Source organism: Lichenostomus cassidix, chromosome 1 (genome assembly GCF_008360975.1).
Source record: "Lichenostomus cassidix isolate B80296 chromosome 1, HeHo_3.0, whole genome shotgun sequence".
Taxonomy (NCBI): domain Eukaryota; kingdom Metazoa; phylum Chordata; class Aves; order Passeriformes; family Meliphagidae; genus Lichenostomus; species Lichenostomus cassidix.
In genome coordinates, this window is record NC_139479.1 from 110,113,377 (window position 1) to 110,140,387 (window position 27,011).

A 27,011-nucleotide genomic window follows, 5' to 3' on the forward strand; every position below is an offset into this window, starting at 1 on the left:
CTGAGATGGCTCTTCCTACCAGACCTTGGTTTAAACAAGCCAGGTTGGGTTCTGTAGCTGGTGTGGCACAGCACAGAGAACAGGCTCACCACCAATGTCCTCATCCCTTCTCCTGAGCAGGTTTTTTTGCCAGGTTTTTGCAGGATTATTTTTTGCAGGATGGGTTTCAGCCTGCACTAGCTACCACAATGATGTCAGTAGGTGAGGGCATCTCCTCCTTGTTCAACAGACCAAACAACTGTAGGGTGTTACACGTCACTGCCAGGTGCCTACAGCCGACCAACAAGCCAACACAAGTCCCTACCAAGTGAACTGACAGACAGTTGCACAGCTTCCTGGTAGCTCCAGGCAGGAATAAAGAAAATCTTTGGTTTCTTGGTAATTCTCGGTGCATTAAAAAGCAACACGCTTCAGTACTTGAACATTTCTGATTTGGCTGAGTATAAGACAAACAGTGACCAAGAACCAGGTTTTCAGCCAGCCAAAATATTTCTGGCTGTCCTCAGAGCCATACAGCTGGCTCCTGATTTTATATTTTTTGGAGGTTTGTTCTTCATTTGCAAAAAAATCTCATCTGTAACCACCTTATATATATATATATGAATGGTCTTTATTTTCACCTACCCTTAAGAGAAAATTAAAAAATGGAAGTCCCTCAGGTACTGACTGGACAAACACATTAATTCACTTCAAAGACACCCCAAAGGAAAGAGCACAGTGGATCTTCAGACACAACACATGCTCTCTTCAGACACCAGATATTTATTCCACTATCTAGAAATGCTCTGCGAGATTGCTTCATGTGTCTGTGTAAGAACACAGAGTTTAGTAAGAGTGTGACTGCACCAACTTTTTCTGCAGGCTTTCATGCTCCAGTTTCATTTTTTCTGCGATTTTTTCACCTTTCCAAAGTTGAAAAGCAGTCAGGAATCAGCCAAGATTCTCCTCCTCCAATCTGTGACAAGTGGACAACCAAGCTAAACTTAGATGTTTAATAGCTGATGGCTTCCCTTCTACAAAAAGCAACATTAGTGCACAAATCCTGTTTTTCAAAGATGATGGACATGTTATCTCAGGACTGATTGCCTCTCTGCCAGCTTGTACTCAGTGCCTGGCACAGAGCAAGCCATGCACAGATTGGGAATCTGAGGCCCAGAGCTTGGCTCCCTCTGCCCATGGAGGCACCACAGACACAAAAGGCTGGAGCCACCTGGTTCTGCAAAAACCAACCCTACTCCAGCACTGCCCTGCACATCAGTCCAGAGCTACACAAGGTAGCTACTCCATCAGATTATCAGTTTAGCAAAGGTGTTGATTATGTCCTTATCCACTCATTTGAACAGCCAGGCGTTGAGGAATCCATCACCTTCTCCACTACAAAAAAGCAATCCAAAAAATGCAGAGATTGCAATTTAAGGGACAGCTCCTCTCTCCCTGAGCTCAGTGGCTTGGTCATAATTTCATTGTTTGCTTTGTGAATTTCCTCTTCCAAACCTAGCTTGCCCTCAGACAGTGAAGGTCCATCTAAAACTCACAAACAGGACCAAGGCACAGGTTCCAATATGATCCCACCACCATCAGTACTGTTGAGCAGCCATCATGTTCCCTGACAATTTATTCACAGGCCAGTGACGCTCTCCCAGGATGATTCAGGAGGCTGGCTTGATGAATAACAGCTCCCACAAGACAGCATGGACAAAAGCACCCTGCCTGGGCTCTGAGGGAGGAGGGGAGGGAGAGGAAAGCCAAATGGACATAAGCTGTGCCATACCATTTGTTCTCAAGATGAGCAAAGCAGTCTGTCACCAATATTAAGACATTGTCTTTTCACCTCCAGCAATAAAAAATAAAAAACACCTCCATGTTTGGGCAATTGTGCCTCTCTTGTCATGGAGCTGCTCACAAGAATGCTTCCTACAACCTTTCCTGTGAGGAGCTAAGGTTACCTAGGAGCCTGGAGTACTTAAAGATCATTACACTTCCTCTGCCAGTGCAGCAGCTCATATCCCAGGGGTTTCACTGCTTCATCTCCTGGCCATTTCAGATTACTCCACCACATGAGTCCAGGCTACAACTCCCACAGGACTTGTGCCATGGTGTCTCAGACCAGGAGAGATGGCTCTTCGGGACTGCCTCAGAAATCCCCTGGCACATGAAAAGAAAGATGTCAATCTATGAAGCACTTCAATAATTGTTCCCTAAATGGAATGGGAACTCAGAGGCAAGAATAGTCTTTGTGAAACCTGGGGACAAAGTATCCTCTGCCAAAGGAGCCTCAATCACAGAACAATGTTCCAGGGAAAGCAAACAAATCCAGAATGCCTGTATCCGTTTTTCAAAACTCCTTCTCACTGAGAAAAGCTGGCCGTGAAAGAAAAAGTTGATACATTTCTTTCTAACCAGGAAAAAACACAAGTAACCAAAACCAAAAAAGCCACTCTGACAGATCTGCACCTAGAAAAGTAAATAAAATGTGTTTTAAAACATAGAAGAGACCTCTTCCATGAGCAATTTAACCCCATAAATTAGGAATGCAACTGATGCCATGAGACCTTTATGCCCATGTATAACATCACTTAGCAGATACAAACATAGGTAGGGAGATATATTTGTATTAGTTAGGAATTTAGTCATGTTCTTGTCCCTATCCAGGTCACTACCATATATTTTAAACAATATCTGTGCTACAATACACTTTGGGATATGTCCCTTTTTTTTTTTTTCTGTGTTAAGACTAGCAAACTACTTCATAAATTTCCTTCTTTTTACTTATTCATGATCTGTAACAAAACTTCCTTCTCAAACCAAGGCCACTTGGCCCCCTTAACAGTTTGATCTGAGGTTGTTTTTTTTTAATAACAGAAATAATTTCTCCTTTTACTACTTTCATTTAAATGCTGAAGAAATTCTGTACACTGATATGATTTACTTGTATAAAAACTACTACATTGACCTCAACCTGCTGTAGACCATCTGCTCCCAACAATTTATAATCATAGCATAATTCAGGTGGGAAGGGACATAAGGAGGCTTGAACTTCTTGAATTTTATCAGCTGAGACCAGCCCTCCTTTTTGACACCAGTTCTTCCAGCCACTTGGACAGGAGGTAACAGCAGAAGACTAAGGGAAGCAGAAGCCCAGAAACTTCCATCTTTGGAGATTTCTGACCATTACCAAGGCCAGACAATATTAATGTTGGCATCACGTTAAGTTTCTTCACCTCCATCTTCTCCTTTTTTTCACAGCTGAACCATCTCACAGCTTTGTCATTCTTGGAAACGAAATGTGAGTTGCCATGCAGCTCAGAGCAGATTGCCTGCACAAAGCAGGCCACATATCAGTCCACAGATCACCACTGACCTCTGCATGGATTCTTCTAAGGCTGGTCTATTTGCTTACACAGCTGCAGGCTACAATTTCACATCCCTTTGGTAGCTGAAAGATAATTTCTTGTCATTCCTGTGCTGGAGTTTTCACACGGGTCCACTTTTCAGGGTGGAGGATAATTCTTTTTAACGATATGAAGTGGTTTATCAAAGTATCCTTCTTTTAATGCAAGAATGATCAGAGTTCTGAGCAGAGGAAGAAAAATGGAAAGGAATGCTCAGGTGGAAGGAAAGTTGTATCATCTGGATTGGCTAGAATTTGACTGGAAGATTGGCTTGAATTTGTTCAGACCTACCAGATGGAAATGGGAGAACTTCTCTCAAAAAGCAGGGAGTGGTAGGGAAAGCACCTCACGTGACCAGCATGGGCAGCCACAGGAGCTCCAGGAGAAACATTTAAGGCAGGTTTAGATTCACCCTAGATTGTGGTACTTCAGGAGTTCTCCAGCTTTTAGGAATCTGATGGCATTAAGGCATCAGCAGCTAATCTCAAGGCAGCATTTCTCATATTTCCAAACAATTTGGGAACTGCAAATCAGTGCAGATTTCCCAGCTCAGTAATTGTGGTGTTGCCTCAGCATTTTTCTATCAGGATACTTCAAAGCTCTTCAGATTCTCTCCCCAAATGTAGCCATCCATCCTCCTCCAAGAAATCCCAGACCTTACTGATTATTACCAATAAAATTATTGATGTTAGAAATGCTGATACAGGAAGATGAGGCTATTTAGGACCATTTTAGCAGATGTTGGTTGAGCGATACTGCATCATTTCATGCAGCACATCGCAAAACCTCTTTCTTCCCTGCTGTGTTAAATTGTTACTTTCCCTGAGGGAGAAACATGGTTCTTCACAAATCTGGCCTGAGAGGAAAGTGGGGAAAGAGTGTGGGAATAGCAGACAACATCAAGGATTCCCATTTCCCTATTCTCTGCTTCTTGTGGGTAATCTTGCGTGGCTTTTAACCACTGCCACTCGTTTTCTGAAGTGCTCTTTCAGTGGCCACATCCTGTGCTGTCTCTGGTTTGGTGACAACACTCCTAAATACTGACAGCATTGTCAGAAAAATCAGTCTTGGGCTCCTCTTGGGCTGAAAGAACCAATTTACTGCTCTCCTTCAACAGACATAGGATAACTACAGGAAGCCCCTATGCTATATCACATGGCTGTCACATGCAAAAACCATCTATCCTTCTAATGTGCATTGCCTAGGCATCTCTGCATCTCACACACAGAAAGACAAAACCCATCACCCCCAAACAGGAAAAAATTGCTTATTATTTTGATAGCTATTTTTTCATATCCCAGTTGAGTGTAAGGGGTAGTTTTTAAGGAAAATAAATTTCACATTTCCCACCAACAAGCCAAACAGAACTGCAAGATTCAGAGCAACACCAAAGAATTTATAGCTACTTCAATTTGTTTCAATCAAGTTTAAATATCTCTTCCTTTTCCACCATTTTAAGGAAAACAGTAAACATCAGCAAGCAAACACAATCCTATCTGACATCACTTACTGGTCAGATTTTATCCCCAGGTTTCTGCACAAGCTCATACAGGGGTCTTTGCACAGTGCAAGTCCTTTTTGACATCATCTGTCAATCATCAAATCAGAGAGATGAAAAACACCAACCCACAAATGAAACATTTCAGTCCAGGCAGCAATTTTGGGGATGGTTTTCACCTTTTTTTTAATACGTGTCCTGTGGTCATACTTCATCTTTGCTTCCATTTAGCACTAGAAACAAAAAGCTCCAGCATGCAAAGGACTCAGTGAGAATGCAGTGCCTGGATTTGTATGGAGCAGGGCATCATACTATGTATGAGCACCAAAAGAGAATTTAAATTAAATTAAATGGGAAGCTAAGTGGGGAAAGCTCTACATTAGGGCATGGGCAGGACTTCAGTCCCCAGAGAATTCCCTAGCCTCCTCCCCACTCCTTGTAGCTTTAAACATGAGCTTGTGGCCACCTGGAGAGCCAGCAGGGCTCCCTGCATGGCTGTGGGGAGAAGCCAAGGCACCACTTCCTTGCCTTTGTGGCTGCAGGTGACTCATGCATACACCTGTTTCCTCTGCAGCCCCTCACCTCTCAGGACAGGGGGGGCTGGTAGAAATCAGACAGGGTTTTACCAGGAAACCCAGGTGTCCAGAAAAAACAATTAAGAAGATTTCAATTGACCAAATCCTTCACCCTCCCACAAAACAAAACTGGGTGCAAATCTTTTCCAAGCCTTGCCCTAATAAATGCTCTGGACACCACATGCCTGGTGCATCCCTGTGAGAGGATTTGCCTTTACACAGCATGAAGGAGCAGGGCTGCATGCTTCTCTCTCAGTGCTCATGGCACACTTTGGAAAGGGAAGCTCCCTGTAAGGCACCTTCCCTGCCTCACAGCTCTGCTGGGCTTGTGAGCTCCTGCACACACATGGATATTTGGTCTTCTAGTATAAAATCACCCTTCTAATCTGCTTGGGCCAGCAGTGTCCTCCTGCCCCCTCCATTTGCTGTGATTTACTTTACAGAAGGCTTCAAAATCCAGCCAACACCCATCACAAAGAACCATGGGAAGAACCATGATTCATGGATTTTTTCAGTTAATCAAGTTCTTAATTTTACCCGGGAGGTCAAGCCTTGAGATTCTTTCAGACCATCACAAAAGAGAACAAGCTGGCTGGGAGCAATAAGCACCATCTGAGAATCCTCCCATAACCCAGGCTGTTTACTTTTCAGTTTCACTCACCATCATCCATGCACATGTCTCTTTTCCCTCAAATCCTTTCAACTGTTTCTTCCTCTGAAGCTGACTTCCAGGGAAAGCTCTAGAGATCTTTGCCTTCAGAGCAGATTCAAGTCCTGATTTCTCTTCCCTCTGTGGAGATTTTACAGAGCAGGCTGAGGTCCTGCTACCCCTCAACTTGCCTCAGAAAGGGACATGTGCCTGTGACTCTTTCCACCTTGGCAATAGTGTTTAAGCAGCCTTTCCCTAAAGACTCTAGATTTATAGCTGGCATCTTGCAGCAGATCCCAGCTATAAATTAACAGCTACTTATCTCCAGGATGGGAGAGCACATCCCAGGAACTTGGTGCCAGCAGTGGCACCACATGGCTGCATGTCACAGCCTTCCTAGGTTAGAAGTCCCCTGGCATCCATGCATCCAGGCAGGTAGGAAACCACTGTCATTCCAAAAGATTCTGGGAAACCATGCTGGCTCCTGGTAGAAAAAAACCCAGGAGTTTCAACAATCTCCAGCATTTTGCAGTGTGTGACATTGTACACTGAGGGACCTTACCCACACAGATGGCCCCAAGCTGTGACTATATCGAGTGACTCACATGACCAAGACTTTGCAGGATCTCAGCCTCAGGGAAACTGAGTCCAGCAGTCCTGGGAGACTGACAAAGAGACTCTCACAGCTCACAGTCAGGATCTACTTACTAGAACAAAGCACAGATTAAGTGATACCAGCCCAGATGACACAGATCCCAAATAAGTGCAAAGAAAATCTTTTTCTTCTGCCAGAACACCATCACGAGATCTGCATGTGGCATCTCTTCCTGCAGAAGCTATGGAGAAGAATATCCACTATCTGCTGCCTGCCTCGGAATTCCCCCAGGAAAGCTGGCCTGGCTGGCAATGTAGGGTGCCTAACTTCCAGACTATTAAATTACACAGCAATCAATGCAACTCAAGAATGTACTTTAAATTAAGTAAACAACTACAGACTGTAATGAACTAGGATGCTGCATTGCTCAGTGCACTTCTTTGGCTGATTTGTTTACCAAGGCAGTATCTCAGAGGGGCAGAAGTTACAGAAACCTTCTAAAAGCTGCAAGGATGCCTTAAATAAATGGAAGGCTGTTGCACTAGCAATAAAATTACCACGTTTTTAAGACCACATTTCTTAGGCCCTTCCAGAGATAATGCACTCAATTTGACTCTTTTATAAACACCTAACCTGGATAAATTAAAAGGAACATATGAACCAAGATCTTCTATCACTTGCCAATACAAGATGTATTATTGCCCCAGGCCTCAGAGAAAACTGCAGCTTTGCATTCCCACTTTTAGTTAAGATAATGAGGAGAAGAAGGAAGAGAATTTTTGAGGTGGGCTCTTCTTCCTTTCATCTGAAAAGTGGTTACTGAGCTGTGCAAAGCTCGTGTGCATAGCTCTGTGAGCTCAGTAGCTCAGCGCCTGAGTTCCTAGAGACTGCCCCGCTTAAAGGAGAGGTGAGTTCTTGCTATATCCTCCCTGGATGCTGGTTAAACACTCAGTTAGCAGAGGGCCTTCTGAAAAAGGGACATGGCTTTGCATTAGGTAGAGTTTGCAAACGCTTCTCAGTTACCTGTTTCATTCTCTTCTTGTTTCATTGCAAACAATGAAGCTCCTTAGGAAGGCTCAATGGCACAGACACTTTGTGCTCGTGACTCTGATGGTTTGGCTGTCCATTCTCTTCACCAGCCACATGCCAGCATGCATTCAGTGACTTCATGGTGTGGCTGCTTTGGGGGAGCTGGATGGGGAAGCAGACTGCAGCTGCTTCTGAAGGATATAAATATTTTTTGCTGGAGTCGAGGGGCTCCAGCAGTCCAACAGGGTCAGGGACACCTGGGCTCTATTCCTGGCTCTTCTGCAAACCTGCTGCATTGTTTCACTCTTACAGTAGTGCTAAATGAAGACCTTTTCCTGCCAAATTTGTTTTCTTAGGTGTGAGGCTTCCACCTGAAAATTTGAGCCACAGTAAGGAATTTGGGGTGATGGGACCAGCCTGTGAATGCAAGCCCAGGCATTCATTTGAGAACAAATCCCACAAAAGCCATTGCACTGGTGAACACCAGGAATGGCTCGCAGGCCAACCTTACTCACATCATTTACCAGTTAGCCATCTGCTCCCTTCAGATATTATTTTATGGCTTTCCTTTGTTTTCACCAAGGCCTAAATAGGAATGAAATTGTGGGTCCTGTAGCTAGCCCTTTTAAATAAATAGTTCTGCCATCACTCTAATAAGTTTGACAAGTTGGTCACAGGCCCTGGGCAGGAAGCTAATAAACTTCAAGTTGCTTTTCTATTGTTTTCCTAAAACAATTTGACTTCCTTTCTGATAGCCTCAAATTCCTTCAATAAAAATAGAGTAGCTGGGAGCCAGAGGAAGAGCTGAACCTGAGCCAAGTTGAGCTTACAATGCCGCCTGCGTAAGATCACTTTTTTATCCTGATCCACGAAGACCCTTTAAAAGAATAGCAGGCAGACAGCTGCCAGTGCATGTCAGGAGCAGCTCAGGAGTGAGTGTCCCCCAGCATTGGTCCTCCAGGCTGGAGGGGATCTCCAGCCAGTGAGACAGTGTCAGACCCAAGGCTGAGCTCCTGGGAGCTGACTGGGATTTGCTCACCCTGCCTGGAGTGTCCTCCCTCAGACACTTCAGGATCTCTTCTGGGAGCCAGCAGAGAGGTGGGCTCCAGCAGAGAGGTGGGCTCCAGCAAGACCAAAGGGCTGTGCTAAAGCTCACCCATCCTTCAGTCAGCCTTTCCTGTTCCTCTCTCTACCTGTGCAGGCTCAGCAAAAAGAGGTAAAGGTCTGTTCTTTCTTTTCTTCTTTCGGAAACATATTTATGTATATATGTATATACACATATTTCTGTCAAGCAGCAATTCATCTAGCTGGAAGTTTGCAGGATAAGATGAATTTCTGGTGGCTAGGTAGATGAGGAGTTCTTGCTTTAAAATGACTTGCTGATCCTTTGGACAAATCCTTTATGCTCTCCATAGCCTGGTTCCTCCACCTGTAAAGCAAGGAGGGTGTTCATAGGAGCTGCAATTACATTATCATTTGCAAAGCACTTCTCAACTACTCAGAGATGCTGCAGAGTTGAGAAGTGAAAGCAGGAGGGGTGAGAGGGCCATTCTTTGTTTCCAGTAACATAAAGCTGACAACTGAGCGTTTACTTTGGGATAGATGGTAATTTCTCCTTAGTGAGATGGAAACCTCTTCCAGTTTTTCTTGCTGAAAACTTTACTGGTGAAAGAGTCTGACACATAGTGATATTTCACACGTTGATGTTTCTTGTTTCCTCTTTTCTCACTCTGTGCTAGGATGGTACTCAGGGCTGGGAAGAGGAAAACATCCATCTATATGGAATAATTTGGGATTTTTTACTAAACAGGGAACTGTGACTATAAAACTATTCTCATTCAGGGGCCTTTGCTACTCCTCTTCCCTTGGGCCCAGCCTGTCCTTGGGAATTTGCCTCCTGCTGGAGGATGCCTTCAAACTGTCTCCAGAGGTCTAATGCATAACAGAGAACTTCACTCTCCAGCCTTCTTTTTCAATCATATCCATGCATGGGGGTTTGAGACAAAATGTTCCACCAGGGAGATGAAGCAGCATCCACTGGTGCTTTAGAGAAGGTATTAGAGGTGCCTGTCCAGCAAGGAACATTATGAAGAACCAGAGTAAGTGCAGTGCTGTGGCCAGGCAGCAGAGATGAACTCAGCCACTGTTGGGTGGTGTTTTCTTCTGAAATTTCCCAATGCAGTAAACCTGATATCCTCCCCAAGGATGAAGTCCTCGGTAATGGCAGGAATGCACAAGACATTTTCCCTTCAGACAATCTCTTTAGGTTTTCACATCTCAGGAGAGTATCTACTTGCATTTGCAACAGCCTTCCAGCAAAGCCAGATGCTCTGGGAGCATCTGTTTTATGTAAAGAAACTCTTTTATATGTGAGCTCTCATCTACCCTACTGCATATTTGCAGACCTTCTCCATGCATTGTCTTGGCTTGCTCTTTGTGTTTGTTTAAAACCCAAGCATAGAATGAATCCTCCATTAAATATCCATGGGATCAATGCTGAAAAACTCATTACACAAACTCTGCTCCAGATTTACCTGGTTTTTGTATGCAAGGGTGTAGATCTGATAAGACAATAAGGCAAGCATGGGAAATAGAATGAAAAAGGGACCTCTTGGCTTATCAGGTTCAATCCCTTTGAATAACAGGCAACTACAAAACAAATGGCCTTTTCTAAACTTACTAAACTCTGTCCTAAATCTCATTAGGCTTCCACCCTAACTTGTGCTGCTGAAATGCTGTTCCAGCACCTCCTTCCCTGCTCTGTTGCTTAGAAACCTTCTGATTTCCAACCTAAATTCATTCATGGCCAATTTATATCTATTTATTCTTGTGCCACATTGTCCTTTAGCTTATGTAGCTCTGCTCTCTCCTGAGCACTTACTTTCCCAACCCCCAGTTCCTAAAAATATTTATAGGCAGCAAATCTCTCCTCTCTTAACCTTTGTTCTGCCAGACTAAGTAACTAAGCTCCCTTATAGTATTCACCCTGCAGGCACATCACACCGTGGTTTAATTACTTTGTGTAGCTGCACTAGCATGAAGTTCAGTGCGAAATAATTAATGCTGAAAAGCTCAAACTGGTACCACATCTATTTTCAAATCAGCTTAAATATCTCTCTGCAGTCACTGCTGTGACTGATAAATAAACATGGTGTTGGCTCAGAGACACCTTCCATCCCTCTGACCACCCCACTGCCTTCCCTTGCACCTGCTCCAGGCTGAATATCCTCTTGAATGTGGGTAAGCAGCACTGCAGATGCTATTTTGGAGAAGCCTCACATCCTCTTGGATGACATTACTTTCACTCACTGAAACTGGAAATACTGCTACATCCTCAAGATTTGCTTGCCTTTTTCACCCCCACGTAGCATCACCGGTTCCTCCTCCTTTGAACATGAACTTTACCCATCTTTCTCCATCTCCCTCTCCTAGGAGACAGAGACTTCTGTTATTCTTCAAGCAACAAGTTCCTAGTGTGTGACTTTGCACTCTCCCACTTAACCTCATCTTGATCACTCCAGTCACAAAGAGCCTTCAGCTCTCATAGTGCTGGAATCCACCTCTGCCCTCATGATACCTCCCAGCTTTGTTTCATCAGCAGATTTCATTAGTATTTCTACTTTCTGTGCCAAGGTAATTAACAGAAATATAAAAAAAAAATCAGTCCTAAGAGCAATCTTTAAGCAGCCTCACAGATAATTTCCCTTCAACCTATTAAGGGACTGGCGTATCAATTCTGTCAGTCTCTTACTCACTTGAGGATTTATTTAATAATCCCTGTCTTCTTCAGCTGAATCTTCTACACTAATTTGCTTCTTCTGGGACACCATATCATATGGTTTACTGAACTCCAGGTAGATAAGGTCTGCTATGTTTCTTTTACCTAGGGGGTCAGGAATCTTAGTCCAAGAAAGCTCTTAACCGTTGATCAAAAGATAGTACATGTTGTCTTATTTTCCTTTTCCCTCCTGGCTTTATTTCTGCTTTCCTTCAAAATCCATTGCACAGCATCACAAACTGCAGTGATCTGTGAGCTGCACATGGCAAGCTGTCAGCTGTTCTCCTCATTCCCACTGTCTGGGGGAGCATTCTCTTCCACTTGCTCTCCTCACTCAAGTCAGACAAGTTTTGCATAGCAGGCTCTTGGGGAGGGGAGTCAAAATTCTTCTTCCCTACTTAAGAGTGGGCAAACCAGCTATTTCTCTAGCTGAGGAGCTCGAGAAGCTGCCATGACAGATCTGTTTTCCCTTGAAGAGGGGGCAGTAGAGAAGGGATGACATTGAGGGTGCCCATACATCTCTGTCTTTTGCCTCCCTGACTGCCTTTCTGTGCATTGAACTCCAAATAGTTAGCACCAGCATCAAAACAAAGAGCTCATAAAAGGTACTTCGTGCAGCATGCATGTGTAGGACAGAAACCTTCTCCCCTCCCTCATACATTAAGCAGAACTAGACTGGATTCAGGATTACCTCTGTATGCCAGTCAGGAACAACACTTGGACAGGAAACACAAAGGAGTGAGCAGGGAGAATCAGACCTGATCCCCTTCAGTGTACAGCAAAGCATTAGCCATGCTGGGAGGGGAGTGCATTTCAGACAGCTCTCTCACAGGACCTGTCTCTCTACAGCATGTGAAAAACACTTGACAAACCTTATCCCTAGCCTATCCCAAAGCCATCTGTGAGCTAGACCTGTATTATTAACACCTTTTTTTTGGACACTTCTATGATGAAGTCCTTGACAGCCTCACTGGCATAAAATCAACATGACTTTACATAATAATGCTTCATGGAAATTACTCCAGAAAGACAAAACACTGGAATAATATTCTCATTCCCATGAATTTCCATTGCAGATACACAACTGCCACACAGGAGAGGGAGAAACAACTGCAGAAACATTTCCATTTTCCTTAAACCCACAGAAGGGCTTTCAATAAAGTTAAAAATGAAGCAGCAAATGACTATAGGTTTCTCCATACCAGGAGGCTACTGAGCTGCTGTGGGAATTTACTGTGCACTCCACGTCCTGCATGCTGCACTAACCATCAGTGAGGATACAGCCCTCTTGGAAAAGAGTTGTATGCTTAACTTCAGAGTGAGAGTGGTAGCCTCTGTACAGCACTGTCCCTTTGTAGACTGGCTTTTTATCTGGTGACTAAAATGGGTGCTGAATTAGTGGGAGAAAAATTATTAGAAGAGTTGCCAGCACTGTGTTTTAGTCCCTGGACTGCTTTTGTTTCATGGTCAGCACTCACTGATGCATAGGGACCACCAGGCAGTTATGTTCCGGGTGGGAAGTATCTAGCCTGGGAAGGATTGCTGGAGGGATAACCACCAAAGCTGGTGTGCAGCAAGTCAGTTCTCAAGTCAGCAGAGTTTTCTGTGCAAATCTTGCTCTCCTGCCACAGGTTCTTTGAGACCTTTATCAAAGCCAGAAGGCATCTCTGACTATCCCTCCTCGCTGGGCCATTCCTGATGTGCAGGAATCAGAGGCTCAGCTTGACACATACATGAAATACAAGATCTGCAGACACTTGATATGCCAAAAGCATTTTTAAGAGAGGCCCAAATGCTCATGATCTGACTGTGTGTGCAGGGAGGAGGTGGTAGGGTGGTGTGACAAAAAACACCTCTCTTGACAGGCAGATTATTCTCTTTTTATCAGTAAGGGGCCATGTAAAAAAGTCCCTGGGAAGCTTTTGGTGCCCTTTAGGACAAGGCTGCAGCTGTGCTGGGCCCCCAGTCCAAGCCAGTAGAGCAAGTTCTGTGTGATTTGAAGTGGTGGAAGACCCTGCTCCACATGAACTCTGCTTTGCCAGATTAAGCTTGAACGAGTCAGAAATACGTCCTCTGTTGATTGAATTGCCCTTCATCCTGCATGGAAAAAGCTTTCCAGGATCTGGCTGGTGTAACAGTGGGGCAAGCCTGTCTCTTTTCATTTAGGGGAGGCTTAGACCAGAGAATGTTATCTGTGGGAAGATGTGCAAAGGAACAGTAGCAGCAGTGACTGGAAGGGACTGCACGAAGCCGGCAGCGAAGGCATCCTGTCGGCATGGGGAGGGTGGCACAGGGAGAGGCTGAGAATGGAGAGGGAGGAATGAGATCCATGGTCTTTAAAGGAAAAACAACAGGAAACCAGGTTTGAAAATAGAAAGATTAGGCTGGAGGGGGTGGGAGAGACAAGAAGAGTAGGTGAAGAAAGAAGAGGGGGAAAGGCAGAGAGGCAGTGGGGAAGACAGAAAGTGACACAGAAAGGGGGTGGAGAAAAAGAGAGGAAGAGAGAGAGAGACAGAGAGACAGAACCATACTAAAGGAATGAAACGAAGCAACTGAGAAGAACAAGGAGTTCAACTTAACTACAAAAAGCAAAAGTGCTAAAGCAAGGAAAGGAGACTGAAGACAAGAAATCAGGTAAGCAACCATGAGGGGAAAATAAGAGAATTGCAGAAGTGCCGATGGTAAATCAAGTTATTACACTCAAGGGGAAAACAGCGTGAGGGGAAAAAAGGATTTGGAGAGGCAGGAAAAGAAGGATGGCCAAAAATAACTTAAGAAATTTACTTTTTCTCTCATTTTCTCTTCAAAACATTCCCACTAGTAACATGGTGGGCTTGGGACATTTTAAAAATTAAACTGTTTTGCCACAGGCAGTTACAACAATAACAAGTAACTTCTCTGCAATGAACATAGATACCAATAGATTCCAATGTATAGGAAAGCAGGATAAGAGCCCCAAACATCCTCCCTCAGACAGTATAATGTGCAAATTGCCATTTCTGTCAGATCCCATTTCAGCATGCTGTCAAGCTGCTCGGGGGATGGTGGTGAAGGGAACTCTTACCTAGGAGAGGCTCTCGGGGTGTAAACACTTTATCAAGTGTCTGCATTAACCACCCATATTCTGAAGGGTGCAGGATGCTTTCAAGATACTGCAGTTTCTTTTCCTTGCGAGTATTGTGTCCTGGCTGGTCTGTGACATGGAGCCTGGGAATGTAACTCAAATGCAGAGAAGTGCCTAGCTGGTATCTCGCAGTCACACGTTCTGCGCGTGCCGCCAGGGAATGCCTTTCTCCTCCATCCCAGTGCTGCCTGTGGCAGCCTCAGCAAGGAGGCATGCAGACCTGAAGGGATAAATGCCCTCTCCCACACTAGCAGCCACTTCTTTTTATTTGCTTTCCTAACTTTTTTTCCCTCTTTTTGTGCTTGGACGTATTATGTAATTAAATTTCCATAATTTAACTGTTTTTTTCAAAGAATAGCCCTCCTTGAGAATACGGTACCCCTATGCACCCACCTGGAAAGAAGCAATCTCAATGAGTGTAAAGGTTGCTGACTAACTGCCACCTCTGATCAGTGGTGGCTTCTTTGATTTCCTGAAGGGCCGTTTGACTGCCCATTTGTCATGTCTAAGGAGCTTTGTGGCATTCTGGTTCTAACAACTCGGGTAAACTGAGGCAGTGCCTCTGTCCCTGAAGTAATGTAAACACAGAGGATCATATAAGTGGCTTTTCTGGACAAACCTCAGCTAAAAAAGCCTTGTGCTGAATGAGCCTTAAGCATTGAACTCTTCCTATGTGGTAATAAACCCACCAAAATTCCTTGGTGAAGCAGTGTGCATGAATTTCTCCCTACTGCTGCCTTTGTGTTCTTCTCCTTAAAACTAAAGAACTTAATGCATGTAACATATGTGTGTGTAAGTGTGTGCAGCTAGGAGTAGCTTAAACAGTTATTCAGAAGCCTCACAGCATTCAGTATTTTTACCAGGAGCCAAAAAAAATCTGCATTTGCTGCTATTTTCAAAATCTACTCTGAGAAGAGCGCACATTTCTAACTTTGTTCCCCTTGTCCTTGGGAGCAGAATAGTACTTTAGGAGAATTCCTGAGGCTTCAGGGTTTAAAATACTCATCAGGCTCCAGTCGCTTGGGAACTATGTTAAGTATTCCTGTTACTATAAGTATTTGGGGTTGGTTTTTTTTCCTACTCAACAGTATATAATATCACAATATTTTTAGTATTATGGGCATTAAAACATTTAAACTCTGACAGAAAATACAGAACGTCATACCTTAGCCTCTCTTTTCTTTTTGACCTTCAGACAGATTTCACACATTCTGCACGTTTGCCCATTTTCTGACTTATCTTGCAGCATGGAAAACAGACAAGGAGGAATGAGAATTCAGCACTACACTATGTCATTAGGGAGCCCATTTCAGAGACTGCTCCACACTTTGGGTGCTGTTGTATGAGTCATGAGAATAGAGGCTTAAAATTAGAAATAATTCCCAGGAGACAATAGAGACACTTCAATCTTTGGGCTAAGAATTCATAAAGGGAGGGGGGAAATCAATTTCATTACTATTGATAAGCAACAGAGAAATCTCTGTGAACAATACCCAGCATGCCAGCTCTTCCCTGAAACAAAGAAATATTCATGCCACACAGCATGCAATGAGCAGAGAGATGCACATTTTTAAGTCTCTCTAGTGTATCTTTGAAGAGAGGTCGGGGGTTTTAACGTAAGAACTACAGGGTTTATACTTATGTTTCTGCCTTTCTTCATTTTTTATGTCATTATGGACATGTCTTGAGAATGGTGAAGAATTTCCATATGAAACTCCTCTCCCTTAGAAGCAGAAAAGCTGACAGATGCCTTGGTCAGGGCATAGGGTCGCTCAGAAAGTGAAGCAGTCTGGCAAGGGTGACCCCTGCAGAGCTCCAGGGTCTTCTGCTGCACTCAGATGTCTGGTGAAGAAAGGAGGGAATAGCAGGATGGGAGAAAAACTGTCTCCAGTTTGTAATCAAATAAAGCTACTCAAGAGGACTGGGATTAATTCTTGCTTCTTACTCCAATTTCCCCTGTCATGATGGGGCAAATCACTTAAGCCACATTTCCCTACAAATGCCCTCCTTGTCTTTTGGGTATCTCACTTCTTACATGTGGTACAACTGGTGGAAGCGATAAACTCTCCCACTCCAGCATAAACCAGACAGAGCTCTGCTTTCAATACACACTATACAGTGCTAAGTACACTGGAAAAAAAAAATCAACAGATTAGCAACATCACCAAAGAGCTTCCAAAATTAATGAACAACTTTTATCTTAATCTCTCACTGCCTTAGTTCCTCGGCTGCATGGTTCATCTAATTCCATCTCCTCACCTCTGGGTGGTAATGAAAGTAAGTAGATTTATAATTGTGAAGCGATCAGATACTGTTGTGATGAAAGCCATAGGAAAACCCATGAGGAAACTAATAATTCTGTCTTTAGAGCTGGACTTGAATACTGTACAGTAAATGAGGCACAGGCCACCCACTGAACAATGAGGAGAAAACAAAACATTGAATAGCTGCTGTTCAAGAAAGCCCCCGCCAGGCTGGCACAGAACAAGGCAGGCATCCTGTGCAAAGAATGAGGTGACAATGTGAGGATGTGGTTAAGGACTCTAAGAGGCACAGGCACAAAGAGATTGAATTAAGATTACTGAGAACAGTAACTCCAGCATTTCCTAACTCCCTACTGCTGGGCTTTGCCAATTTAGTGTTAGCTGGTTTCAAAGGGGGGATGTATGTGTGTGCATATATATGTGGTACAAAAAATAATCCACTCACAAACTATAGCCAGACTGAGGCAAGGATCCAGCAATGAGGCTGGAGTGTGAAAAGAATCCCACAGATTTTTGGAAAGAAGGAAGAAATTAGATTTGACAAGGTAGTAATAAGTGGGAAATAGATAGTCACTGAAAATGTCCCCTTTCTAAGGCTTTTGAAAGCATTAGCAATTTGGGTTCTGTATAGTTAGCTGGTCAAAACTGCCAAAAAACTGAGGCAAGGCTCTCTGGGGGAGCTTGACTTTTGGGAAACCATGGGGAATTTATAGGATGGGAGATGCTGTGGTGAGAGGAAGGAATGAAGAAAGGATGGGAAAAGTCTGAACGAGAGCTCTCTCCTTCTCCCATTACCTCTCCAGTCTGTTTTATTTCAACGCTATAACAAGTTGCATCTCATGCAGTCTGGGAACCAGCCTAAAATCACATGGGCAGGTTTTATTGCTGCTATATTGGGCCCAATGTGATTCCTGCCATCACTGCACGTCTCCTTACACCAGCCTTCCACACCGACTGAGCAGTGCTTGAGATCAGCTTCTCTCAGCAGAGCTCAGCAACAGCTTTTACTACAGCAACCCCCAAATTTCTCTGCTTGTTTTTGTTTTCCAGAGCTCTCTATGCCCTCTCTGGCTATCTCCTCAGCTGTATTTCACCCACTTTAGGCTGCCCAATTTAGCATCATCTGCAAATTCATACAGGTCAGCTTCTCCCTGCACAGATAAAGATACTGGAAAGAGCACCAATTTTCCAGCATTTACATTAGAGAGAGAATTTATGGGTTTTTTTCCTGGTAAAAAGTACAGTGACCCTCCATTTAGCTTATCCCAAGTCCAGTTTTGTCACATCTGTTGGGGTCTCTAGGGAGCCACATTTCTCAAAGGCAAAGAGAGAGAATCCCAAGAGAATTAGAAGGTGCTCCCTGCTTTTAAAGTGTAAGCCTGGATACTGCTATCATATAACTATTTGATGCCAGCTTTTCAAAGATAGTGGGATAAATTCATCCCTCAGCTTGACTCATTTGAGTTCAAGGTCTCTTCTGTTCTTGGTCTCCTGAGACTACATCATGCAGAGCTTGGCCCTAATATTTGGATATATGAAAGCACAGGGGGAGGAATAGCATTAGATCTTCTGGACAGACAACCAATAAAAATTCAACTGACTGGGTGTCTGCAGCTTCCACCATCACTTCAGATGAAAATATTCTACATATTATTATCATCTGTGTGTGTAACACATCCCTGATGTACACACTTGAAGTTGCTGAGTGATTTCCCTCCATCTGTGTCTCTGTGTGCGTCAGGGTTGTGTGTCTGTGTGTGTAGGAGGTGACAGGTCATTCAACCCCCTTATCTTCTCACCCACTCTCTTTTTCCTGAACTCTGAGATTTTCCACATTTGGAGAGGAGGGGGAAAGCACACCTCATCAAGGAATAACAAGCTGTCTGCAACTACAAGTAGGGCCAGTGGTCTGGATACCAGCATGACCCTTCCAGAAATTGCAGTGAACTTGGGAGGAGCAGAAAGATAAGAAACATTGGATGTCTGTCTTCTAGGACAGGAGCTGTTAACACAGAGCTGTTCCTCTCATGTGAGACTTCAGCACTAGAGGCAAAGTCACTCTGATACTGGCTCAGCACAGGACCTTGAACCCAAGAAACTAAAATGGAACCTATGCAACCTGGTTCTGCCAAGTATACCTGATATAGAAGTGCAGCATGAGGGGGTTTCCTTTCAGGTAACCAAGACAGTGTTGTCCCAGGGCTCAGGAGAGAAGGGCTGTGGTCTGCAGAAGCAGATGTGCTGTAGAAGCAGTGTTGTATTGCTGTCATGATGTTAAGAGGCAGTTCTGTGTAGAAAAAAGGATACAATCTTGCAAGTCACAGCCCCTGAGCTCCGTCCCAGACTGTCTCTAACACAGTGACCTCAAACAAGCAGTTTGTCCCTTCTGCACCCCAGTGATCCCCATGTGCAAGACAGAGGTGACAACATCTGCACTGCATGGGGTGCTGTGAGGCTGCACTGCTGCTAGCAGGGGGTTGGAGATCCTTAAGGAAAGCAGCATTCACCAACCTCCAGCCAAAAGTGTCCTTCCCTAGTGCCTACAGGTGTGAGTGGACAGTTTTGCAGTGTGGGCTCCACCCCTGTCTGGCTGCAGCCTAACAGGTGTCAGCACAGGGCAAAGACCTCTGCCCACATACCCACCACAAGCTGTTGTGCCACGTGCTGGCCTGGAGCTGGTATGACATAACACAGCTGGAGGGAGGAAAGCCATGAGCAATTCCTGGGCACTGACCATGCCCCAGCTGGCCTGGATGTCCCACTGCAATGTCACTGCTCACAGTACCCAAAGGGGACAGCTGCCTCCCCACTCAGTAGCTCAGAGGGGATGCACTTCTTGCATGGTCTCCACACACAGCCACGTGTCCGGCGTGTGAGCTCCCGAAAACATCTTGGGCCCTCCACTTTGTTGGGAGATCTCATTAATTCTGAGACACACATTTGGACCTGATTGAACAAATCACACACAGAGACTGGGCAAAAATACAATGGCTTTGAATCTGATGCTTTCCCCCTCCCTGGGAACTGTGCTTGCCTCACACAAAGGATCCTTCCTTGGAGAGCCTCTCCACATGCCCCTGGGATCTGCCAAGGGGAAGAGGTGAGCCCAGCAAGGGAGAGCAGAAACTGTGTTATAATCAGACTCTCCACTTTATTTTAGAAACATCCTGCAGAGATGGCGACCTCCTGTCACCTTCCTTGTGGGAAAAGCTAGCTTGAAGTGTTGAGCTCAGCTATTTATATCACCGCTGATAGTCTCGCCTGTCTTCTAAAGAGGGGAAAACTTTCTCCCTAACAACCCCCAGGGAAATAAACTCATATAAAGATGATTGCACAGGAACAACCCTCCTGGCTCTCTGGTGTGGATTTCCTAGCTGTTCATCACAGCCCTGGCTAGTTCCAACCAGAATGAGCATGCTGGCTGGAGGGAGCAGCAGCTCTCCTGTCCTTCAGAGCACATGGCATCACCCAGAGGATGGGCAAAACTGCTCAGAGGGCAACAGACCCTTCCCCTGCCATAGATAAAGGTAGTGCAAAAAAAGGAATGGCAGAGAACAGCCCATGGCTGGCAAGCCAGCCTGGCGTACTAGCAGGTGCTGTCCCCGCTGGGGTATTTTTATCGTGGAATTTGGCAGTCACAAGGCAGCCTGGAGCTCAGCAGACTCCATGCTTGGCCTGTGGGGTGATGCCCAGTTTTCCTCAGCTTTAGTGGCGCTCCAGGTGATGATTAAGCTGGGCTGGCCATGTCGCTGGGTTTGTGCCAAGCTGCACTGCTCTGTGTCACACACACTTGGTGTCTCCTGGTGCCAAGATGCCATGACAGCGCCCAGCTCCCATGTGGATCCTGCAGAAAGCTGCCAGCCGAAAGCACGGCAGGGCAGTGGCACAGCCCACGACTGCTCATGAATATGCATGACCCTGCTGCCATGACTGTCTTCTATCAGACTGTCTTCTACCCCACAAAGATACCCAGAGATCTTTTTTGCCCAGTTGCACCAGAGTGAGACAAGATTTGTCCAGCTGAGCCTAAACTAGGAATATAAAAGGCTGCAGATGCTCAGACGCCGAGAGGCCAAAGCATGTGAGGGCAACAGTAGTCTGGGAATGAGGAAAAGGAACTATATGGAAAATTCCCAAGAATAGTAAAGCTATGAGGAGAAAGGCTAGGTCAGGGGTAGCTCTGCATAGCCAGGAAAAGCTGTCAGGAGGTGACAATCCTTCTTTTCTTGCTGGCAACAGAGAACTAGCTGCTCTAGAAGACCCTTGGTCTGGCACTGCAAAAATAGCTCACTAGTAACTATCAAATGTCTAAGCCAAAAATGCTGCTCTAATAGGGAAACTTCTTCTATTGGTTTCCAAAATCTGTTCCCCTATGGCCACCTACGCCCTTGCAGCAGCCACTTCACCTCTCTAAGGGGCTGTAGCAGGATGATCAGGAGGCACCTCCTGGCAGACCCTTCTTTAGACAGTCTGTGCAGAGGAGGGCAGAAGAAATGTCCCTATTATCTACCTAGCCTAAGCCTCGTGACTGCCAGCCTCAGATCCTTCTGATTTACTGCCTCTTGAAATATTCTGTGCATGTCTGAGACAGGTAAATTACTGTTCTTCTCACATCCATTAACATTTTTTATTTCTGGATTCCTCTTGTGCTTATGTTTGCTTTACTTTGTGTTCTGCTCACACTGATTTTTACAATTTGCAAGTGTCTAGGCTTAGTAGCCTTCCCTGAGGAAAACAAGCCATTGTAAAATCCTAAACAACCTGCACACAGTAGAATGGACGGGAAGAGGGGCTCAGTTTGTGACTGAACATCCCTATGGAAGTAAAAAAAAACCTCAGTTTTTGCACAGCCAGAGAGAACTGTGTTCATATTTGCACTACCAAGCAAGGTGAAACAAGAAAAGGCATGTGTAAACAACATAAACTCACCTGGAGGAGTGAGGACACCCACCACTGCTCATGCTGCCTTGTAAGGAATATTCCACATGCACAGCTGTGCTACAGAATACTGATGTTGGACACACATCACATTCAGCTGCAGGTAGCTGGTTGTCTTGTCTGCACTCTGGGGGAAGAAAAGCAAACACACTGATTTCAGTGCCACAGTCTGTAAATATTTACCATCACTGCTTTATCTGCCTGTATTTAATCCCCTGGTGCTCCTGGAACACAGCCATATGCTAATTTCTCCAGAATGCAGTAACTGCACCAAAGCCGTTTCAGAAGGTAAGACAAACCCACACATTCACTATTTTTCACCAGTGCAGATGAGAGGAGCCAGAAAGACCAGCTGATGTTCTGTGTTACTGCTCCTCCAGCTCTGGGCTGGCAGCAGATCAAAGCTTCTGCATATGCCAAGCAGCCACCAGGATCTCCATCAGCACCACTGCACCATGCCTGCCAGGGCAGGAAAGAGCCAAAGCCCATCCTTTGCTTCCTCTATGTCCCTTCTCCCTCCTCACATGGCTTCTGACAGGTGGTGAGGTAGCAAGTGGCCACTGCCCTGCCTCCTCACCTGGGCAATCCTCACCTTTCCCAGAGCAGCACCAAGATTTTAAGGATTCAACTTCTGATCTTTGTCCCATCCCTCCTGGCAGCGGGACACAGCACAGGAGCAAATGATGGGATAAATTATCATGTGTACTTCTACATTAAATTATATCACTCCCATAACTAGAGAAGGAGATATTGTTCCCTCAACAAGTGTATCTGTTCTCCAGCTTTTGCTCACAGGAAATCTACACAATATTGCTACAGTAAATTTTCAGCTTTCAACAGTGTCTACTCTCCACAAACATTCTCTGCACTATAAAAATAATTGGCTCCTAAAGACATGACAAGGAACAATAAAGGAGAGTTAACAGTTTGGTCCCTGTGGCTTTGGGATTTACCTTGACTGGTGCTTTTAATATTTCATTATGATGATTATTTTTACATTTACTTATTAAAATGCTATTTTCCAAAAGAGTGACTGTGGGAGAACATTAGCTCCAAGGTAATTGTGCACACTTTATAGCACCTAGCCCTTAACTCATGCACATGGGAGAGCTTTGCAGTGCCCTGGGAAGGTAAGTATGGTGAGTATAACTGGATCAAATGATTGCTCAAGCACTCCCACAGAGCCCCACAAAAGATGGATTAAGCCCACTGCTCTCTTTTTATCCATCGGGTTAAGTGACTTGGCCAGAAACAGTCTGTCAGAGTCAGAAATTAAACTGAAGCAGGCTCTCCTGCATCTTCACTTTGCAATCTTACTCCCAGTCCACCAAACCTTTCCTGTCATCAGACCACCTACCAACAGCACTTCCCAGGAGTCGCTGGTCCTTGGGAGGCACTTCAAAGGAGGCTTTTTTCTTTGTCTGCTTCATTTGAACTGTGTATTTTGCCTCAGAATTTAAGAGGAAGGAGCAAGATCCACCATTTAGATTTTGCAGCAGTGCCCTCTCAGAGAGGCATGACAGGGTGGCAGCAGATTAGGTTTCCAGGACTGGCACAGCCTATCAAAGTCTTTACACTCCCCAAAATATATGCAACTTGTAAATGAAACACTTGCAGTTGGCAACACTGCAAAACCAAAGCAAAACCTATGGAGAGGGAGCAGCTGGGCAACAGAAAGGTTTTCTCTGCACTTCAGTGGTGGCACTGAGCTCATTAAATGAAGCCCAGACCTGTGAGCACTTCATGTTCCAGGTGTTGGTGCAGGTATTACACACAGGCAAAATATGAAAGTGCCACTGCTCAGGCCAAGCTGTAGATTCCAGTCTTATCTCCCAGGGGATCAGCCCACTATGGATTTCCCAGAGTGCAGCCTATAGACAGATAAATGCTGCTTTAACTACACAGTCCACAGAGGATGCAATACACAGATCACAGTGAAAGGACTTTCTGAATCAAAAATAAATCTGGCTCACCCTCAAGGTTTTGGGAACTCATTTAACAGGCTGTAGATGTGTTAAGTCCAAAAAGATCACTTTTTGTTTCAATAGGTAAAAAAACAAAGCAACCCCAAAAACAAAACAAAAAAAGAAAAACCAAACACAAAACAATGTTTTCAGTGCATGTGAAACAGAGTTTTCAGCAAACTAGACCACATTCATTTCAGGTCAAATGAAAACATTTCCAATGATACAAAACAAAAAAAACCTATTTCATTCCATGCATTGGCAGTTTGGTATTTCACAACCCTCCTTAGAATCACTCTCTCTGTTTTCTCCCACAGAGACTTGCATCCAGCTCTCAAGACTTCTCACCCCTCCTGGTGAGCAGAAATGGGTGACTGGAGTTTCCTGGGAGACTTTCTCGAGAAGGTCCACAAACACTCCACAGTGGTGGGGAAAGTCTGGCTGACCGTGCTCTTCATCTTCCGGATGCTGGTGCTGGGGACAGCCGCAGAGTCCTCCTGGGGGGACGAGCAGTCTGACTTCATGTGTGACACCCAGCAGCCTGGCTGTGAGAATGTCTGCTATGACAAGGCCTTCCCCATCTCCCACGTCCGCTTTTGGGTCCTCCAGATCATCTTTGTCTCCACCCCATCGCTGGTGTACATGGGCCATGCCATGCACACGGTGCGCATGGAGGAGAAGAGGAAGATGAAGGAGGCAGAAATGGAGGCCCAGGAAATGAAAAACAGCGGTGACACATACTATAAGCAGAAGTGCTCTGTGGCAGAGAAGGCTGAGCTGTCTCGCTGGGATGAATCAGAAGGCAAAATCATCCTCAGAGGCAGCCTGCTGAACACCTACGTCTACAGCATTTTGATTCGAACTGCCATGGAAGTGGCCTTCATTGTGGGGCAGTACGTCCTGTACGGGATTTTCCTGGAGACCCTGTACATCTGCCAGCGGGCTCCGTGCCCTCACCCCGTCAACTGCTACGTGTCCCGCCCCACCGAGAAGAACGTGTTCATCGTCTTCATGCTGGCTGTGGCCGTGCTGTCCCTCTTCCTCAGCCTGGCCGAGCTGTACCACTTGGGCTGGAAGAAAGCCAAGGAGAGGTGCTCCCGGTCCTACAAAGCCAGCCCCAGCACGGCCCCCGGCAGGCTGGAGTCTGCCCCGCAGGCAGAGAGGGCGCAGATGTACACCCCGCCGCCGGATTTCAACCAGTGCTTGTCAAGTCCCAACGGCAAGTTCATCAGCCCCTTCAGCAACAAGATGGCCTCCCAGCAGAACACCGCCAACTTCGCCACCGAGAGGGTCCACGGCCAGGAGGATGCTGCTGGGGAAGGGCCCTTCATTAAGTCCAGCTATGCAGAGAGTCCAGAGGTGGCCAGCGAATGTGCAGCACCTGCCTTCCCCGAGAACTACTTCAATGAGAAACGCCGCTTCAGCAAGGCCAGCCGTGCCAGCAGCAAGGCAAGGTCGGATGATTTGTCTGTGTGACCTGTCTCCAGCAGAGATGAGGAGAAGGAGCAGCCCCAGCACTCAGTAAAACTTCTGCAAAGTGGACTCCAAACTCTTGCCCCTAACCTCTCTGTTTTGACACCCTCTGTCCATCCTTTCCAGCCAACACCATCGTTACACTGCAGACAGCACCTCTCACAGCTCAAGGCAGGGGCAGCCACAGGCACTGCAGAAAGGCACCAGTCCCGGAATTTAAGCCCTCAGCCGTATTTTCATCAATCCTAAGCAAGACAGGGACCCACAGGGATTAGAGACTCCCCACTCTTAGTCTGGTAGAGCACAGGCCAGCAGATCCCTGAGGCTGCCCTGTGAGTATCCACTGCAACACTGTATTCAACAGACTGGACCTCAACCCTCCTACATCTTCTGTGGTCTCTGTGCAACATTTGCAACATCAGCTTGGCAATTATACTGAGCTGAAGCTTCTCTCACCTGCAGGGAGCAGAAACACACCAGTAGGTTTCCTGAAAGAAAGATATTTTCATCTGCTTCGTTTTGGCTCTTTCGAACCCTCCCTTTCTCTACCTGAGCCCAGATATTTTATACCAGTTTACCTACACAATAAATCCTACTTGAATTTTTTAACACTGTGTATATAACAACTCTTCCCCATAAATAAGGACATCCGTGGTCCCCAAAGCACAGCTGCCTCATGTCTAACATTGGAATCCCTTCCTCATTCCTAAGTCAGCACAGCAGACTGGCCCCAGGGAAATCACTTAGATGACCAGTTGATGAAGACTAGGGAATTTTCCCAAGATACTTATGTCATCAATCCTAAGCAAGGCATCCATTAAAAGAAATAGACACTCTCCTGTGAGAACAGATATCTTAAAAGTAAAAAAGAGGAATTATCATGTGGAAACAAAGTGGTTTTCCCCTTTTTTAAACTCATCTGTCAAGCAACCTGAATGCTGCTGAAAGGATGCTGCCAGCTGCCACTTGAGAGCAAAGCATCCTCTGTTTATCTGCAGAAGAGGTACGGCCTGTGTCTTCTCACCAACCCACCAAAACACTTCAGCATCTTTCGCAAGCAGAGTCTTCCTCAGGCCCTGCACACCATTCAGCTCCTGCCTGCTCTCCCAAGCTTGCCAGACAGCACAAGCCAAGTTATTGTCCTCACAGCAAGTCTCTGCTCTTCCACCAGGCCATTCTCTCCTCTCCATCCCTAGCACACCTGGTGTTAGAAAACACCCATGGACTGGGTCTTTCCATTGCTGTAGCCTCTCAGAGCAACCACTGGGGCCCAGGGCTGCACTGTGAGTCTGGTGAGTGAGGTCTGCAGGCAGCTCCCATTCAAGACACATTTTCTCAGTGCAGAGCTGACATCCCTCTGTTAAAGATATCTGCTAAACAGAACTAAGCTGCTCCCTGTCGTTTACCCCATGATGCCCTTTCAGACACAGGCCACAGCTTCCCAACACTGGACTGCACAAGCAAATGGCCTGGGACCAGCTGATGAGGGGACTGAGCCATTCCCTCTCTTAGGGCCACTAAGAGTGAATCCCTGCTCCTGATACACAGCTTTGGAACAGCTCCCTGTACATATACATACACAATTCACACTCAGATGGGGGAAACCATGTTTTTGTTTGTAAGTTTTTATATATTTGTATTTTTTAATCCTGAAAAGACCTGTGTGTTCTCCTTAACATGAGATTTTAGTCAGTCATGTCTAGGTTTCTCCTAATAAAGTTCTAACTCCATC

The 27,011-nt window shown here is 45.4% G+C and overlaps 2 protein-coding genes across 12 annotated transcripts in view; one reads left to right on the forward strand and one right to left on the reverse strand.

Annotated features, from left to right (window-relative positions):
* Positions 1–27,011, reverse strand: part of GJA8 (gap junction protein alpha 8) — a 74,439-nt gene that overhangs the window by 33,960 nt on the left and 13,468 nt on the right. For 7 of the 9 annotated variants that reach the window (XM_085075920.1, XM_085075914.1, XM_085075895.1 and 4 more), the window contains exons 1-2: positions 7,733–8,565; positions 6,127–6,255 (exon numbers count right to left, since the gene is read on the reverse strand). The gene's annotated coding sequence lies outside the window, so the exon portion shown is untranslated. Of the gene's footprint in view, positions 1–6,126; positions 6,256–7,732; positions 8,566–14,580; positions 14,711–19,042; positions 19,192–21,833; positions 21,970–27,011 lie in introns of those variants that run through there. The other 2 variants (XM_085075845.1, XM_085075869.1) reach the window with 2 other exon arrangements.
* GJA5 (gap junction protein alpha 5) lies at positions 8,844–27,009 on the forward strand. 3 transcript variants are annotated; one of them, XM_085075952.1, is made up of 2 exons: positions 8,844–8,960; positions 24,124–27,009. In XM_085075952.1, the coding sequence occupies exon 2, from the start codon at positions 24,173–24,175 to the stop codon at positions 25,280–25,282; it is 1,110 nt and encodes a 369-aa protein (XP_084932078.1). In that variant the 5' UTR covers positions 8,844–8,960; positions 24,124–24,172; the 3' UTR covers positions 25,283–27,009. The 3 variants fall into 3 exon arrangements, with proteins under 3 accessions (XP_084932078.1, XP_084932068.1, XP_084932059.1); XM_085075942.1 differs by having other exon boundaries at positions 8,844–8,954; XM_085075933.1 differs by lacking the exon at positions 8,844–8,960 and adding an exon at positions 13,514–14,150.

What these genes read in the sequence shown, in the direction of transcription:
- GJA5 (XM_085075952.1), top strand. Translation starts at nt 24,173, where the DNA reads ATGGGTGACTGGAGTTTCCTGGGAGACTTTCTCGAGAAGGTCCACAAA.